The 18,243-nt window shown below is 35.7% G+C and overlaps 1 protein-coding gene across 6 annotated transcripts in view; it reads right to left on the bottom strand.

Annotated features, from left to right (window-relative positions):
* Nucleotides 1-18,243, bottom strand: part of PTPN3 (protein tyrosine phosphatase non-receptor type 3) — a 152,826-nt gene that overhangs the window by 50,996 nt on the left and 83,587 nt on the right. For 4 of the 6 annotated variants that reach the window (XM_057423071.1, XM_057423070.1, XM_057423072.1 and 1 more), the window contains exons 7-10: nucleotides 17,754-17,806; nucleotides 8,335-8,455; nucleotides 5,970-6,057; nucleotides 3,402-3,490 (exon numbers count right to left, since the gene is read on the bottom strand). In XM_057423071.1, coding sequence (XP_057279054.1) covers nucleotides 3,402-3,490; nucleotides 5,970-6,057; nucleotides 8,335-8,455; nucleotides 17,754-17,806 — 351 coding nt within the window. Of the gene's footprint in view, nucleotides 1-3,401; nucleotides 3,491-5,969; nucleotides 6,058-8,334; nucleotides 8,456-10,562; nucleotides 10,677-17,753; nucleotides 17,807-18,243 lie in introns of those variants that run through there. The other 2 variants (XM_057423074.1, XM_057423075.1) reach the window with 2 other exon arrangements.

Here is an 18,243-nt window from a genome sequence, read left to right as displayed (position 1 = left end):
AACATCTGACGTTTCCCAGACACTTCACAGAATTGGCTTCATAATGTGAAAAATACCATGCACTTGTAGGAATAACTAAACACTGTAGTTAAAATCATAATTGTAGAAGTATGAAAACTCTAATAATGAATGTTAATACACTTTTCACTTAATTTAACATTCCTACATAACTTATGTGACAATTTTATACAGAACTAAACACCTCATATATATATATATATATATATAAATATGAATAAAGAATTTCTAAGGTAAGGATTACAGTTGGAATTGGTGCTCAAGCAATTTTCAATATAGTTAAATGCTTATCAGTTTTGCTAAATTAAACAAACTGCTAGGAACCCACACACCTTCCTACAGCAAAACAAGATTTGCCTAAAATACCTAAATTTTCTCTGCAATACTTCTACTTCAATAACTGTAAATCTACATATTTTGGAAAAAAAAACAGCATAATCTGTGATCAGCTGGAATCATATGGATGCCTTGGGAAAGTTATTTAAGGTCTGACCATTTAATATTTGCCTGAGGAAAAAAAAAAACCCACCATGAAAATATTTTGGAAGGTTGCTGCTAGAAGTTTCAGAATATTCTTGTCAACTGATAACATTTCACAGCATCTTAGTCCTCATCAGGTATGAACCATGTTGAAGGTCATCTTAGCTTTTACTTCAGTTTCTGCATTGCTATCATCATGTGGGACATATTGTTCATTCCCCACTACCCACTATTCCTCTAGCAGTTTCTCTGAAGTTTTCAAAGCAAAGAAACTGCACACATTGAATAGCATTTAACGCATAACCTCAATTGCTGCCTATGTAGAGTGCTTGTATGGTTTTTGCCATAAATATAATATTTTACTTGCAAAATGCATTTGGAAATTATCACAAAACAGTCAAGCAACCCCAAGAATAACTTTACAGAGCATATAGAAAACTACATTAAATCCAGAGATATTTTTTAAACTTGTCTTGACTTGGATTGCCTCTGACTGATCAGTCAGCTCTTTATGTAGGTTGCTTTGATTGAAAATCAGCCTTTTGCCAAGGCAGTACTCTGTCACTGCTTCTGTTCCTGAAAACTTTTGGGTCCCCTTTGACTACTACCATATGGCATAGTTGTATTGTCATGCACTAATGCTGCAGAGTACTTAAAAGTTTTGGAAAGAGTGCTTTGATGGTGTCTGCTGCCACCTTGAGTTCCACCACGTTTATGGTGAAGCCTGCTCAGCCTACAGGAGAAACTACTTAGTACAAGTGGTGTTACATAAAAAGCCTAAATATTATTCCAATTATCTGAATAGGGTCTTTTTGTATTTTCAGGCATATCCTGCTCTGTAAGGAATCTCCTTACCTCCACACTTTCAGCTCATGACACATTAAAACTCCAGACATTACAGAAATATATCCTGCTTTGAGGTCTAAAAAGAAATTGAAAGTTTATACTGAAATGCAGCACAGCGTAGCCTGCTTTGGTGAGTTTCCTTGTTTGCTTGTTTGAGTGAGGGAGACTGGGCTGGGCAGGGAATGGACACCATTCCTACCTAAAGAAATAAGACTAATTCGTTCAGAAAGAAATAGGAAAAAGTTATCCCCTATGTAGTGAGGTTTTGCTCTTCTCGAGAAGATATTTTTAGAGAGAGAGTAGGAAAGCTTGGAACAATTGCATTAGCTGTCAACTGAAAATATTGCTGCCTAAGATGAAAAATCTGTGGGTTATATTCCCTAAATTTCTTTTTGTAAATGAGAATGTTTTTGTGAATGTTGATTTAGCTTCTGTATTTTATTTCTCTATGCTCTCCAAGAGTAAAAGCACAGGAAGTTGTGGATTCCTCCTGTCTTATGTGCTATAAAGCTCCCTCTTCCTTCACAAGAATAAATCATATCATCCTGGATTTTAAAATGCCATTGCTATGGAGTTCAGGAATAACTATTATCTGCTCATACCTGAGGTCACCAAGTTGGCAGAGCAAGACTTGCCCAAGACAGAAAATGTGCCTCCAGCTGGCAGTTTTTAAAACCTGCAGTTGTTTAGAGAAGCTGAGAGATTGACAAATGAAAGGGCAGAGCTCAGGGCACAAAGGTGAAAGGTAAAAGTATTTTATCCCTTAGTGTGCATTAGAAATGGAAAAATACAACATGTTGCTGTGCTGTATGAAAGCATTATTGACAGACATTTGTGATGGCTACAGAACATCCAAGTGAGTTGAAATACAACTCACTGCAAAGAAATAAAAGAAAAATCCAGAGACTGTGCAGTACATTTTCCACCAAAATTTAAATTGAAACCAGTTTTATTGTTTTCCCCTAGGAAATACCTATATGGTTGGGTTCATAAATGAAAGAATGGAATGACCTGTTTCTTTAAGGAATATCTCTAAAAAGGACCTTTTTATATAATTAAGGGGCAAAAAGCAAGTTCAACCCATTAGAATGCACTTTTCTGTCATGATTAAGAACACTAAGCCATCTTACTGAAACTATTCTACAGGAAAACTGCCACAAATTACATAATGAAATCATGCATAACACGATAAAGCTTTACTTGCTAAAGTATGCAAAACAAATTCACAACTTATCTTAAATAAGAAAAAGTGGAAAGAATTCTTTCTGACCCAGTACAAAACCTTATGGAAATGCCCAGCCTCCATATAATTTCTAATTTTATGTTATCATTCTTAGGATAACTAATAAAGCTCATAAGTACTATAAATAATTATAGCTTAACTAATTTCTAATGTCATTTGTGTTAGACTTCTTGTACACACTGCTGTAAAAAATAAACTGTACAAAGAAGCATTATGACACATTCTAAGATTTTCAGTATCACAGAATAATGCAAAGGTCTCTCCCTGAAAATCCAAAACCTGTTAATGTTCTATTAACAAGTAACGTAAGCCTTGTTTACGTTACATAGCCTTGTTTGATGACTTTCAAAAATTTGTCTATATTATCCAAGTTCCAGTAGACCTGAAACTCCAAAGCAGTAATTCTACATTTTATTTCGATGAAGCAAATACCTTCTTGCTGAGGGACAGGATAAAAACCCCAAACTATTAGCTGTTGAGCTTTACTAGTAATACTGTTGTTCGTTTCGTTTACAAAGACATATTGGTGCATATAACAACAGCAAATCTCTAAGATCACAGGGTCCTCCTAATTATATACTTACACCTTTGTGTGAATTATCTCAAGACTTCACATAGTGCAAGGAGTTCAAAAGTCTTAGAAAATTAAAAGCCTAGGCAACAGGTTTAATTTCTCTCTCAATACCAGCAAATACAATGATATTCCATAATGAAGAAATTTATGCACTGCAGGCTTCTTTGGAATAAATGTTACAGCAAATGAAAATAAGACTGAAAAGGCTAGACATATTTCTTTACTAGTAAAGGATTTTACCAGGGATAGAAGCTTGTGCAGATGAGTTTTCTATATACAGCAATTCCACCAGATGCAATCCCAATCATGAGGTCTAAATTATGGAGATCCTGCAAAAGAAAAATACTGTAAGAACACAGATGCAGTTTGTGTTATTCCCACTTATCTACTTATAAATTAATTTTCAAGTTTTCTATACTTAAGTTGCTACTCCTGAGGCAAAAGTTCAACCACATATTTGGATTTCTCTTCACATACTCTTTCCTCAGATATTATCTACCAGGTATAATTAACTTTCACTCAATAAAACAAGTTATAATGTTCGTCTTACTACTCTAGATATTCTTTAGATCAGTATCAAACTAAATTTTCAAGTCCAGCCTTATTAATTTTTCCATGGGAAAGAAGTCGAAGTACTTCTGAAGACCAGTCAAGGTAAATGTCACAGAATTTTGGGAACTGAACACAAATGTCCTGACTAAGCTGCTTAAAAAGACAGAGAAAACAATTCCTTATTTTTCCAAAAAGGTCTTGCCAACAAAGACTGGGCAGGAGATGACCACATTTCTGCATATGAGAGAGTATGCTAGAAGAATATATACGTGTACATGGATATATGATACACTAAAGAGAATCCATTGCTAATTAAACTAAAACCTGCCCATTAGCTTAACACGCTTATCTGGAAAAATTAATCAACGCATTTACAGTCCTTTATAGGTATTGAGAAACTCAAGAGGAAACACATGCTTCTATATAAGCAAATGCTTGAATTAAAAGGTTGGGGAGGACACCGAATTGTCAACTCGAGTCTAAACCCAAACCGATGTTACAAAAGTTACAAGTCTTGGCATCCTATTTCTCTGTAATCAACACATACGAATACATTAACAAATCAGTAAATAGAGATGGACACGTGCATAAATGCACATGTAAGTGTAGACTCCATTGATTAAAACATCAGGGTTGACTTAAAAGTAGTTGCACACTATATTTTTAAGGATGACCAAAGGTAATGGATTCTGTTAAAGACTTCAGTAGCTTAGATGCTCCTCTAGATGGTACTCCGTGCTCAGTTAATATACAGTTTTCTTGTAAATCCAATCCCAATTTCTTTATATTAAGAGGGTACAGAAGAATAGAACAGATAGCTCTAATAATACAATGGAAAGTCTACAATAAATCCTTTAAAAATAGTTGCATAGAAGCACGATAATGGCACATGAATGAATGAAGCTGAACAAAATTTGCATTATTTATAAACCTCCAGTGAAATACCAGAGCAGTACATAGAGAATGAGCACAATCTATTTAATACATAGTGCATTAATACCGAATACTGACAAGATGAGAGGAATATCAATGCTGCCTCTGAGAGTATAATAAAAGAAAATCATTAGGCAGGTAGCAGCTCAAATATGCTCAAGATAGACCAGAATCGGCTGAAATTATTAGTAATCCTCAGCTACCTGCTGCTCTGCTTAGCCAAGAACTGTTGCTAGAGGAGCTGGATGAATCTCCATCGGAAGAAATGCCTGAACTGCCAGTTTATGCCAGCATCGTGCAGGAATCGAGAATTGATAGCCCTTTATTTTAACACTTGGGGAGAAAACTAAGGTATTTCAGGGGATAAACTGCATGTACGTTAGCTGCCCCTACCATGATACAGCCACCCTAAAGTAGGGCAAAACCCTGTATTATTATCACTTAGAGCTTACTCCAGCTTTCTACCTTTAAAAATCAATACCGATTTAAACAGCTTTAGGAGAAAAATCTGAAAACCTACATTAGCAGAAATAAACACTTGATAAGGATTACTTAGGCTAAACTATTTTCTCCAGGAGCTTTGCCAGGAAAATAAAAATCATTCCCCACTCTCCTCTGTCCCAGTCCAAAATACTAATCTCCCATGATATTTGTCAAAATGAATTCACTGATGTTATTATACCTAAAAAAATCCAAACCCAAGATTCTATGATTTTATGACATTCCAGCAGCCAGTAAAATACTGGGACATGTTTCCTATCAATGCACAGGCTGTATCTGAAAGATCTCAAATTGATTTTTAGTGGTCATCTTCCACACTGTTAAGTACTGCTTAGATTTAGCCTGAAGTCAGGAAATACAAGAATAAACTTAAAAACCAAAACCCAAACCCATCCAACCAAAAAACCCAAGTCACAACCACATCTTCTATATTCTTAACACTGTCAGTAATTTCAGAGAAAACGAACTCTTAAAACACTTGTCAACTACATCATAGCACTAAACAGAGCATTTGTTTTCACGCTAAGACAATCATAAACTTTAGTAAGATTATTAAGTAAAATATATTGCAGTATTGAAACAATTTATGTTAAAAATACACTATTACTCCTTCAAGGAGATCTAGCTTAGATGGTTGAAATTCCAACACCTATGTTACATTGAAAATGTATTAAAAAATTACCCAACCTTAAATAAAAGCAACACACACATTAAAGTCAATACTTAAACGCTAGTGTTATTTTTCTGCTGCTATTAAGTTCATGTAAAACACACAACTTTTCTTTTTTTTTTCCAGGTAAAAAAATCACAATGTAAACATACTCTACCACTGTGCAATTCCACTCCATAGAATTCAAGTGTTCGTGCTATATTTATGTAGCAGGACTCTGCTTCAGATTGCTTGAGGCCACTGAAAGAAGGCAAAAAAAGAAATACATATTTACCACAGTCAAAAATAAAAGACATGATATTATATTTATTTCAAATGTGGGAAACCAGAAGAAACCCACAGGCCAGTGTCTGACAAATAAACCTCATTAACTAGTGCCACAAGTTCCTCAGTGGTGAAGGCCCTCCTAAACTCTTCTCAAAAATGGAGCAAGTTATACCTTAGCCATTCTGGACCTGTTCTTCTGAAAAATCATTTGTATGTGTTTTGTTTAAAGGGATGAGCAACCAATTTCCCAATAAAAACTTCCTTTGTAACAAGAAGATGTATCTGTAAATATTCTATACTGCACAGCCTCTCAGAAGGAGGTAATTTAGAAGAAAGATTAGAAACAAGAATGTCTAAAAAAGAAAAAATAAGGTGAGAAAGAAAATTAAGCTATAGTTATGAAATTCACAAAGGAAAAGCCATCCAAGTTTATCTACTATGTATAAATCCTAAAATACTTTTTCTTCTGCCACTAGATGTGAAATGTGCTGCAAGACTTACACGGATTCTATCTTTGGGTCTTCTGGAAAGCTTCTATGACTCTGACGTTATTTTGTTCCCCAGTAACAAGAACTCAAAAATCCCCATACCTCAAATAAGCATATTGTATATCTTCACAGAAAGGCTAGATGGAATCTACTAGAAGTTTTTAAAACCAAATAATCCAGTCAGTAATCCATTCTCATCAGGTATGTTACCGGTACTGACCTAGTCAAAACAATGTCTCAGACATAAGTATTCACTATGAATGCCAAAGAAGGAAGAAATACTGCCAGGATGTACAATAATTTGTTTCTTCTCCCTGCACTCTGAAATAAATAGTATTAAAGATCTAAGTTTCAAAAAAGGTGTTAAAACAATAAAGAAACATTTTTCCCAGTCCAGTCTGCTCAAGCATTTTTATTCAGAACTTCAACTACCATGACCTACTGTAAACCTCTCAGTCATCAAGGCTTCACTCTACCAAAACCACTCAATGAAAGCATCAATTTTATTGAAAGGACCCAGAAAAGAAATGAGTCTTTCCCACAGACCTCTCATCACACCTCTGTCTGGACCAATAGTAATTACCGTATTTTCTCCGCAGGACACAATCAGTTTTATATCTCTGACAGCACTAAATAAATGAATTCAAACTAACTACTTCAAGACTCCTCAGAGTCTCAGCATGATGCTTCCTAAAGACCAGCAGATTTATTCATGCCTGTCTACAAGTCTCGCTCTTAAAACTCCTGAGCCTACTGGAAACTGCTAATTAATTTGGAAGTAGAGGCTTTTGCTGTTGCATTCCAGAATATCAGCTGCTAGGAAAGGAGTCTATGTTAGGTACCTACACAGAGGGAATGGTTGCATTTAGAGCTCAGTGATTATCTCTTTTTTTGCCCCATAAATAACAATGCAACATGCATGTTCTGGACAGCAAGGCAGCACACCTGAAGTTCAGAACTACTCACTACACCCACTAGCAGTAAAGAAAAAAGAGGGAGAGGTGAGAGTACTGAAAGATGACAAAAAAAGTCAAGGAATATCAGGAGGAGATATGGAGCTATTTCAGGTTATAAACCAAAGGAGAGTGGAGAATTAGCTCTGTTGCAGTAAAGATACAGACAGAGAGAACAAGTCCAGAGAGACCGGGATTTCATTTGCTCAAACGCTCACAGATAATAATTTCTTAGGTTGGCATATTTGCATTCAGCTTACAAGTATCTGATCAAGAGCACTAATTCTGGAGCTGCAGTCTTACAAGAGACAAAACAGCAGGGTCAAAAAGAGTAATTAGCAGCAGACTGACTGGAATAATCTATTGTAGTCTGTATATTACATTCAGGAGAGTGGAGAGAAAGCACATTGAAACGTTTCATGTTTGTTTGCTTTTATTTACCCCAAGTGATAGACCAGAAAAATATACAGGATTGGAAAAAACAGCCAAATGTCCTTGATTCAAAAAAAACCCTCAACCATCTAGTACAGCATTCTAGATGGCTGCAATTAATAATGGAGAAGGCCAACTGATCTACTGGTTGTTATAGCTAGAAATTCATTTAAACATTTTACCACATTGGCATCATACTCTACATATGATTAGAATACCAGCTACATGATAAACCCAAATATTTCATTTAATAGAAGCAATATGAAATAAAACTGCCTTTGTACTGAAACTACTAAGATCTTTAGGCTTCATTTTGGCATCCTTTTTTTAATCTTTAAAAACTTAAGAGGTGAGGGAGAACTAAAAGTTAATGTTACCTGTGTTGCTCATGTAGCGATTCTACTTTGGTAAGAAAATCTTTGTTCTGCTCTGGTATAAAGCTGTAATTTGACAGATATCCTGGATGATGAACTGCAGCATTATAGTCTCCAAGTTGTGCTGTTAGGAAACACAAAACAGATACACAAAGTTTTCATAGTTAATTGATTCTTATTTAGAAGAAATTCCTTCTCCTCATTAAAACACATACAGGGAAGTGCAAAAATTACAAATTACTTCTCAACAGACAGGCAGTGTTCAATGCAGGGAACTGTAGGAAGAAGAAAGGCTTTTTTCCAAATATGCTTACCATAATGATAATATCAGACACTGAATGACTCATTACTTTTAGTTACTTATATAGCCTCCCTTTTGCATCACAAGCTGTACCCCCATCAGACAGGCATTACATGGCATAGCAGCACAGACATGCACTACTGTGATGTTAGAGAAAACCAAATTGCTTCAGTAAGAGATGGTAAATGAAATCAATTTGATATACATGTGACTATAACATACTAGAAGTCTTCAACAACATCTGACTCAGAAAGCATCTACTCTTCACACTGTCAGGTAAAAACTGTTCACACTACCACTTGTGGATCTGTCCTAACGATTAAATTGTCTATTTTGCCTCAGCTGAACTCAGCCGAGTTACTTAAAGCACTAGAAATAACTGCTGATTTTCACATAACATTACCAAACTGCTACCAAAATAAATATATGTTTACAGCCAAATAAACTAAAAAGTTCCCTAAAACTTTATACCTTCAAAAATTATATTAATTCTTAGATGGTTTGAAATAATTACTAATTTCTAGACAAAAACTAATTCTGATCCACAGTTGGTTGTATATCTGAAACAAAATGAAAGTATATATGATCATAAGTTTATAACCTCAGTTTATGCAAGTTTTCTTTAAAAGCTAGGTTGGGCTTATATCCTGGAAAACATACATAAACCTTTTACTTGTTATAAAGGTGCACAGTCTGGGACAGCAGGGAGCTTGCTGCAAATATGGTATTTGTCTATTTGCCACAAATTTACCTAACTTCGATTAAGCAAGTAATTCAACACAAATTATGTTTTCATTAAATAGTTAAGATTCAACACAAAAAAATATGGTATGTTTAAGAAAGTAATTAAAACCTGTACTAATCTGCTTGTTCCTTAAGGACCATAAAATACGTTTTATAAAGCATTAAAGCTTCCCAGAAGTTACTTATAAGACTTGTAAATTAACACAACAGACTGCAAACAATTCAGCATAGAAAGCCCCTCAGCTAAATCAAAGTTAAAGAGCCTACTTTTAGGAACAATATTACTACCATTAGTTTCCAGAAAATGCAAAGTATGAAAGAGTCATTTAACTGATTCAGGTTAGGGGGGAGTGGGGGGGGTGGGAAAAGTTCTGGACTTTAGACATAACTTACAGCTACACTAACTATGGAGTATCTGTAATGCAGGGGATAACTAATATTTGCCAGGTAAGTATTCAAAAAAGCGTAATTTTTATAGCCAAGAAAACAGAATGTGATACGAAACAATTCCCAGACAAATGCAGTCAAAAGCCACTATAATTGCACACCTAATTGGCAGCCTCAAGGGAAATATAAAAATAAAAAATGGAACGATAAACAGTAAATAACTTATTTTGAATGCAGATGTTTCTGCAAAGCTTAGCCCTTTCTCTTTAAAAGGTAGCCTGAATTTTAAATTAGTTTACAAAATGGCTGGCAAAAGACTAAATATTTACCGTTAGAAACAAAACGTGTATTTGAACACTTCTGTCAAATAACATATCTGAAGAAGAAAACAAAACACAAAAACAACAAGACAGAAGATCCAGAAGTATAACAAGAAATGGAAATAATTTTTAGGAATATCTGTATATTAACAAAAGTCCAAGTCTGCCAAGACTAAGGCTATTGTAACAGTAAAAACAATTAAAAACTTTCTGAACAAAACAGGTATGTTAATAACTGCTTAAAAATAAAACACACAATTTCACAATGACAGTAGTTGATTGAAAACTTTTTCCTTTATTAGTGATTATCACAATCCACCTTTTCTATGAAACACAGTCTACATTTTCAAGGTTTGTTGCAGCAGGCTTGAACTACATTCTTGTCAACGGGAAGAGGCCAGATTGCCAGAAATAAGACAACGTAACTGTCCGCTTCAATTTTATTTGCATTAGGCAAAAAGTTTTTACTGTAGTTTTACCTTCTCTAAAGAGGGCAACTGCTGTTCCTTCATGCATTATGAGGTAGAGTCTTCTTGCTCATCTTCCAAATTTGGAGGGTGCTCTGGTCTTTTTATCCTCTTCCTCCTAGCTACCTGAGGTCATGTCAACAAGGGGGAGCAGTTTAGAGTACTATTTGCTTCTTCAGCTCCCCAGCCAACTGTCACAGTTGAAGAGAAACTATAAATGCTGATTAGTAGACATCTTGGAGGACTAATGATCTTGTGCAGAATTTAATTATCCAAGTTGGAAAAAAAGTAAATTAGGACATATCAAACCTCGTATGTGAGGTTTCTACCTCTTCACTGGATTTCTCCAGAAGACAACAGAGGGGCAGTAATGATCTATTTCTAATTTGGGAAATCACAAACCACACTCATTTGAATTTCAGATTCTTGTATTTTAGAGTTCTATATCTAATATACAAAGCTTAAAAATAAGAACATGATGGACCATTCATTTGAAAAGTCAGCTTCAATTAAAAGGATATTTATTTTATAATTCTTAGTAAAAGAATAATGCAATAGTCAAGCAGCCACAGAATAATTTTCCGTGGATGAATTCCCATGTTAACATACCAAATCAGTAGTTGTGCAAACTCCCAATACAGTAATTATTCATAATTTTTTTTTTAAAAACAAACAAAAAAAACCCAAATAAAAATCCTGACATCATGTATGTTCACATAGGGTGTGAACTGCCTTACTGAAGCCTGAACAAGTCATCTTTTCTTCAGAAGGTACAAAGAATTTGTTCAGTTAGAACAATGTCACAGGTATATATTTTTGTTTCTTTCTCCTGGCAGCAGAAAGACTTTTGTGCAAGAAGGCATCAAAGAAAAGGACTAATTCAAACGGACACCTCTCCTTCCCATCCCACCCCCCAATTTTTATAACGTTCAGATACAGAGAAAGGGAAGACCAAGAACAAGGGTGCTCATGTAGTACAGATTAATTTCAATATGAATTCTGCGGGTACACATGCATCTTCCCTAGAAAGAGAAACCCGAGTACCAGGTATATTGCTGAATTAAGGCCAGGGGATAGGGAGAGCAGTTTTATAGAGGGAAGGTCTGATACACACGGAAGCAAAAAAAGCCATTGAAGCCAACAACTCTTACAGTAATTTTTGAGATTTCATTTATTCAGTAGTTTCTTCAAAGAAACTAATGGTCAGTTGGCTTACATACTAGGGTAAGGCAGCACTAATCTCATTTCTGCCTTCCACTACCCAGGAGGGAGGGTGCAATAAAGACAGAACCAGACTCCTGTTTGAGTCAAAAACCAAAAAAGATGAAAGTCAACAAATTTCAGCACCAGAAATGCAAAACCGAACTGGAAAGGCCCTGAGCAACGTGATCTGACTTTGAATAAGCCCCTTCCAAGCTAAATTTGCCTGTGGTTCTTACGTACACCAAGCTAATTTTGACATTCAAGCTTTCTGCTACACAACCAAGATACTTATTTGTTTGGTTCTAGTTTCAGAAATCAATTTTGTTGCTAATTTTGAATGTTAAGAATACCAAAATACCACCATGTCAATCTGGCCCAATTTCCAGTTTTCCCCAGAAAACACAAAAGTAGAATAAGATAAGCCTTTAGCTTGGTAGAATGTAAAGGGTGACTGATTTCTACTTGTCATCTATGTGATACCCTTTCAGATACAGAAGACAAGCTGGTCTCCAGTTCTATATAGACTGTGCTTGTAAACAATAATAAAAAAATCTGCATACAAAGCAATAGCACCAGCACCCCTTTCGCCATATGGCACTCCAAATAACTACAGATGTCTGATAGAAAATGTATTAATTGCTTATTGACCAAGCATGAAGGGGAATCAGTCACAGATATTATGGACAGTCTGATCCAAAGGAATGCTTACAAAAGCTAGTCCTTGGAAATACATTTAATATCAACTTCCTAAAGACCAAAAAATGTACCAGAAAAAAAAAAAAAAAATAAAATTGAGTAGCTTCACATTGAATTCATAACTTTTTGCAGGGTTGCCTATTTTAGGTGACATGAATAAAGCACAAAAGTGAACTGAATTGCCTGTTTTTAAAAGAGGATAATTAAATAAACAGATCAGGTTCCCAGTGGAACAGAAAATAACAAATGGGACAAGTTTAGCAGACAAGCCGTATAACTAATTTAACTTTTATCAAGGAGTAAAATCCTCAGATACAATATTCCAGTCCAGGATTAAAATAGAGTTATATGACTGGCCTTCAAATTGGAACAGAAGTAATGACTCATGTGCTGAGATGAGCATGAAATATAATATTAGAGGCTAATGATAATTTTATCTTCATATGAACACTGAGGTACAAAAAGAAAAGATATTTCTTAATCTGTACAGTTCAATCAGTTTATACATTTTAAGTTATCACTTCTTGGCACAAATAGAAAACAGAAGAAAGATGATGTATTGCATAGCGTAAGCTACTCTCAACAGTAACTAAAGTATTTAGGTATGAAAACGCTTCTGGATTCAGAAAATAATCCACTACATCAAAGTTAAGTTTCAAAGAACTAACATAAAAATGTAGACACTGAAATGACAAAAATACACGTAGATGTAGAGATTAAAGACACCATGTTGAAAACTGTTATCAGACAGGGACTCCAAAAAGGACCAAAACCCTCATAAGAGGATGCTAAGAGAAGGAAAGGTGTTTCAACAAATGGAGCCTGTATCCAAATAAGGACAAGAGAATGAAATCTAACCCACCCAGCCACTAAGTAAGCAAGCAAGCATGATGTCTCTACTGGACAAGTAGAACTAACTATCACGTGGATAAAACTAACCTGTTTTGTAAAGGAAAAAAATGATTCAGACTCAAGAGACCTTAAAAATGTTCAATCCAGGGATGACTAAGTAGCTGCTTATGACAACTTAATGACCCTTTGTGGTAAAACAGAATGAGAAATTAGGCATTAATAAAAATGAAGGAACATTTGTAGGAAAAAGAACGAAAACCAAACAAACAAAAAAACCCACCACAGATACACAGTAGTGGTCTCCAAGTTACCTATCACCACTTCAGAGTGAAAAATGAGTCAGTCAATGTAATACCTTGACTTAAAAAGCAAACCAAACAAAACCAAAACCCCAGCAACTCAAAACCTACTCACAGTTAAACACAACAAAATCACAAATAAAAGGAAAAACCAAATTAAAAAAATGTTATACTAAGTTGCTATTTCTGCATCTCAAATACAGTGTGTAGTTCAGAAACCAGTCACCATCAGAAAAAGTACTGATAAAAGCAAAGCATAATCCAAAGTACAAAGAGTATTCATTTTACAAAAGTATGAGGATAAAAGGCTTAGAGGAATAGTTATCAGTACTCCCAAAACATTAAGAGGTTTTGCAGAACTAATGCATCTTAAAACTATCTTCTGATCTTCTATCGTCTGGGTTGTGTCTCAGCATTCAACAATTTTCGTCATCATTAGTATAACATTGTACTACATGGCCCTCGACTTTGGGCAACCATCCTTTTCCCCTTTTTAGTTATGTTAGACAAAAATATTAAATAGTTTCATCACCTTAAAATTACAGAATAGTACCAAGTCTACAAGACTCTGTAGAAAGTCAGCTACAGCACTGACCAATATCCTAATCTGGAGCTCCACTCCAGAGATATAGCATTATACTTACTTTGAAGTATTACTGATTCAAAAAATTATTTGTGGCATAGTGCAAAAACACCAGACAAACAATAGTTAAAGCAATGATCCCTTGAAGTGGCCTCTATTGCCCAGTGCAAGTATAAAACATAGTTGAGGGAAAACAGTCCAAAACAGCTGAAGAGCTGCTGTATTTGAACCGTCAGGACAGTCTTGGAAGAGCTGCTGTACAGAGATGCTAGCAAGCTTGAGAATCAATCTAGACCACAGTGAACCATGTGAAAGAAAATGGGCATGTATTACAATGTATCTCTCCAAGCAGATTTTATTGGGAGTTTCATCATCATCACACAGGTAACACTCTGCTACTGCTGACAACAGGTACTGTAAGACTTGATCAAAGGAACCTGTGACCGAACAGCAGGCTTAAAAAGAACAGATGGGACATGCACAGAATCCTCAACCTACTCAACATATCTGGTAAATAAATTCAGATAATGGAAATTCAAGTGAAAGTCATCTTTATACTTCCAGTCTGATTATGATTCTGAGCCATGAGAGCTACAGATGCCCCGGAGAGTAGCAGGAACCTGAATGACCTCTGAGCAAATCTCTCTGTTTAAATTATGACCTTCTGTGCACTATTTCGCTTTACAAAAGCACAAGCAGGGAGGACACACACATCCCCAAATGATATTATGAAGAGAGACAGGTTGCCATAAATTAGGAAGTATGAGGTTTTGGTGTAGTATCTGTAAGAAAAGAGAGGGGCAAAACAAAGGCAAGTTGGAAGAGTTTGCAAGAAGAATATTGACAGGCGAATTATGTGGTGCAACGCTCAACGTAGAGCTGCTGTTGATGTTCCTCTAAATCTTAAAGCCCACCTCCTCCCCTAGGTGTACTTTTGGTGTACCCAAAATTCTGACAAACTCTCTTATGCCTAGTTCCCGAGGGACTTGCACACTAAGTTCAGTTTTCCCCACATCCTCACCCACCATCCTTTTCTTAGAAGAGATTAAAGTCCATCTGAATCCCAAGTAATTAACCAGCCAACCACTTCCTGAATGAAATCCCAAAGACAGATAGCATGCTACAGAAACCTCCTGGCTCTCAAAGCAGAGCTGAGAGGGGAACAGTAACACAGGAGATACAAGAAAGACTCCAGCCACAATGAATCACTGAGCAACTGAAGCTCAGGAAAAAGAAAGCTTACAAGTATTCATAACATCTTATCTTGGCTTTGTTGCTGTGCTTTAGATACAAGTCCCAGCCCAGCAAAGGATTTATGCATATAAGAGCATATTCCCACTAACCCATGGGACTTCTTACATACCAATATTTAGTCATTTAAATACTGCTCCGGAAATGTGAGTTTCCTACACAAAGTGATAGAAAACAAGTGGTGCTAAATCAGCTTTGTGTGATTTTAAGTAAAAACCAAACCAACCAACCAAACAAAAATGGATGCATACACTGCATAGGTCCCTTATTAATTTTATAGACTGTACAACATTCCCATTTTACACCAGTAAAAACCAAGATGTATGATTTATCATTAGATTGTTTTTTTCAGTATGAGTATCCTTCAGACTGAACAATTTTGGAATTATTTGAAATACACCTTAATAAATTCTCCTTTAAAAAGGATTCCAAAATCCATTGATCATTTCTGTCACAAATCATATTTACTGATAATAAACTAACAACTTATTCAAGTGTCTGAACTGTATTCATAATCCAGTTTAGTCACACATTACTTAGACATAGTATTCACACCCACTTGTATTCTCCTGTAACTTAGCACCAGCAGACAACAGGGTGTGCCACAACAGTGCAGAGTCGCATGTCAGAGCTTTACTTCAGAATCACAGTACTGAATCCAAGCACCTGCACAAAGGACAATGCAGAGAAGCAGCACTCAAGAGGCACCACAGACATCACCACCAACTGCCTCTTTGCAAAACTCAAGAGTCTGAGAAGGTAAACCATACAATTGCCACATGTGAAAATTATAGTTAAAATAACAAGAGCAGAAATACCAAACATCAAGCTTCAATGAAAGACATCTGTCTCAGCCCTCCTGCCAGTGACAAGTGCTCCACCTTTTAAATAAATAAACATAAGTTTGACAGAGAATAATGATTTCCCTTTCGGCATACCAGAGATGTCAGAGAAGTAGAGAACAGCCTGAAAACCCACAAGAAGTGGCAGTAATAATAAACAGCTCAGGTAGAACTGATCCAACTTCAGACAATGGTTCTTTAATAAGCAGATACCTCATATCCCAAACCTTTTAATTCTCCTTATTAAGCATCATTAGAAATTGAAAGACCAAAAGAAAACTATTTAAACAATTTAAGCTGACAAGAGTCCTAGCAAACACGACTAGATAAGGAGACCTATACAATCTGATTTCAGAAGGTCTTTCCCATGCCACCACCTTTACGTAAATGGCAACAACCTGGTAGCAAAACAAAAAACTTTTTCCTTTAAGACAATATGTCTTTCATATGCCTCATGCTTTGCTGAGGCAGAGAATCATACAAACAGCAAAACAAAGGCCATCAGCTAGCAAAAAAAGAGAAAGTTGGATTTTTTTTTAATTATTATTATTGTTGGAGTTCTTTTGCATTTGTTTTGGTTTTGCCTTTTTTCATTTACATATAAATATATACACACAGTCATATAATATATATATAAAAGACCCCCCTAAAATCAACCTCCCCAAACTAAACCCCCCAAACTGGTAATAACAGCACTATCCTAAGTTAGGAAAGCCTAGCTATTCTAGTATGCTTTCCTCTGGCTATTATTTTACAAACAGACAAACTCCACTAAACCCTCCACCTGTTGGGGTTCGTTTTTTGTTTGTTTAATGAGAAAGTAAAAAACAGCTAGAGGAAGACGCATCTGTTTAGGATGCCTGTAAGGCACAGGGATCAGGCACCATTTCGGTTACCCTACAGAAGACTTTTTTTAATACCACCCTTAGTTTCATTTTGCCAGTTGCAGGAAGACAAGGAGGATGTAAGTTCTTGTACATAGAGTCACCTTAAATGTACTGCAAGGTGACAGACAGTTTTACATAGCAACTCAAACTCCTTGAAAAAAAAAACTACATAAGAACATTGACGTTTCTTAATCATGAGTTTACTTTCCCCCTAACTGTACTCAGGATGATGATTTATTTCCCTGAAAACATTTCCCATAGCTATTGTAACAGACAGTAAGTTTCATTACTTTGTTTCCACTGACAATGAAAGCCTGCCTTTTTTGTCAGCAGTTCAAGTACACATAAATAAGAGCAATGCTATTCTTGAATCAACTTTATTTTTTTAAAGACCTAACACTTTTTCTATATAGACTGACTGAAGGCTTTATAATAACCTGCATCTTCTTTACAAAGCATCACTGTAGCTTTTTGAATATTCCACACATATGTAAGGAAAGAAATCTTTCCTTATATTTCAGTGCCACGCAGCAGAGAAGGTAGTCAGTCAAATATATTTATTAAAAAAGTAATAATTGGTTATTACTTACATTGTACTGCATACGATGCCAGGACAACAGCAGAATTAATGGGGCACGACAACCTGGAGAGAAGAGATGTTTTCATTTAGACATATAATGTACAAATATATTGTTAACTATGTCTCCGCAATTAGTTCAGTATGTGAAGACTCATTTACTTCAAAGAGTATCTGATTTTTTCTTACAAAGTCTGATTGTCAAAGCACAGTAGGACTGGACATTAAAAGCTAGTTGCTGTGCAGCAGCTTAAGTGAATGGAAGTACCTAAACATAAAAGGACATCTTCGTATTCTTGCTGGATGCTTATTTGGGAAAGCAAAAGCATAAGGGATTTTTATGGGGCTCTGGACATGACTTTAATAGCTGCAGTCTGGCGTACTCTAAACTAGACACAAACACTAAAATTAGCCAAATGCCAAGCACAAAGACAGCTCCAATCTCATGACCAAAAGTGACCGCATGGAATTAAAAAGCCAACACCTAAAGGCAATTTACATTT

The sequence above is a fragment of the Pezoporus wallicus genome, unplaced genomic scaffold (assembly GCF_028554395.1).
Source record: "Pezoporus wallicus isolate ANWC-B61680 ecotype Strahan unplaced genomic scaffold, APGP_CSIRO_Pwel_v1 contig_749, whole genome shotgun sequence".
Classification (NCBI taxonomy): Eukaryota; Metazoa; Chordata; class Aves; order Psittaciformes; family Psittacidae; genus Pezoporus; species Pezoporus wallicus.
The sequence above is the reverse complement of the archived record's forward strand: the minus strand, read 5'-3'. Positions and strand labels throughout refer to the sequence as shown.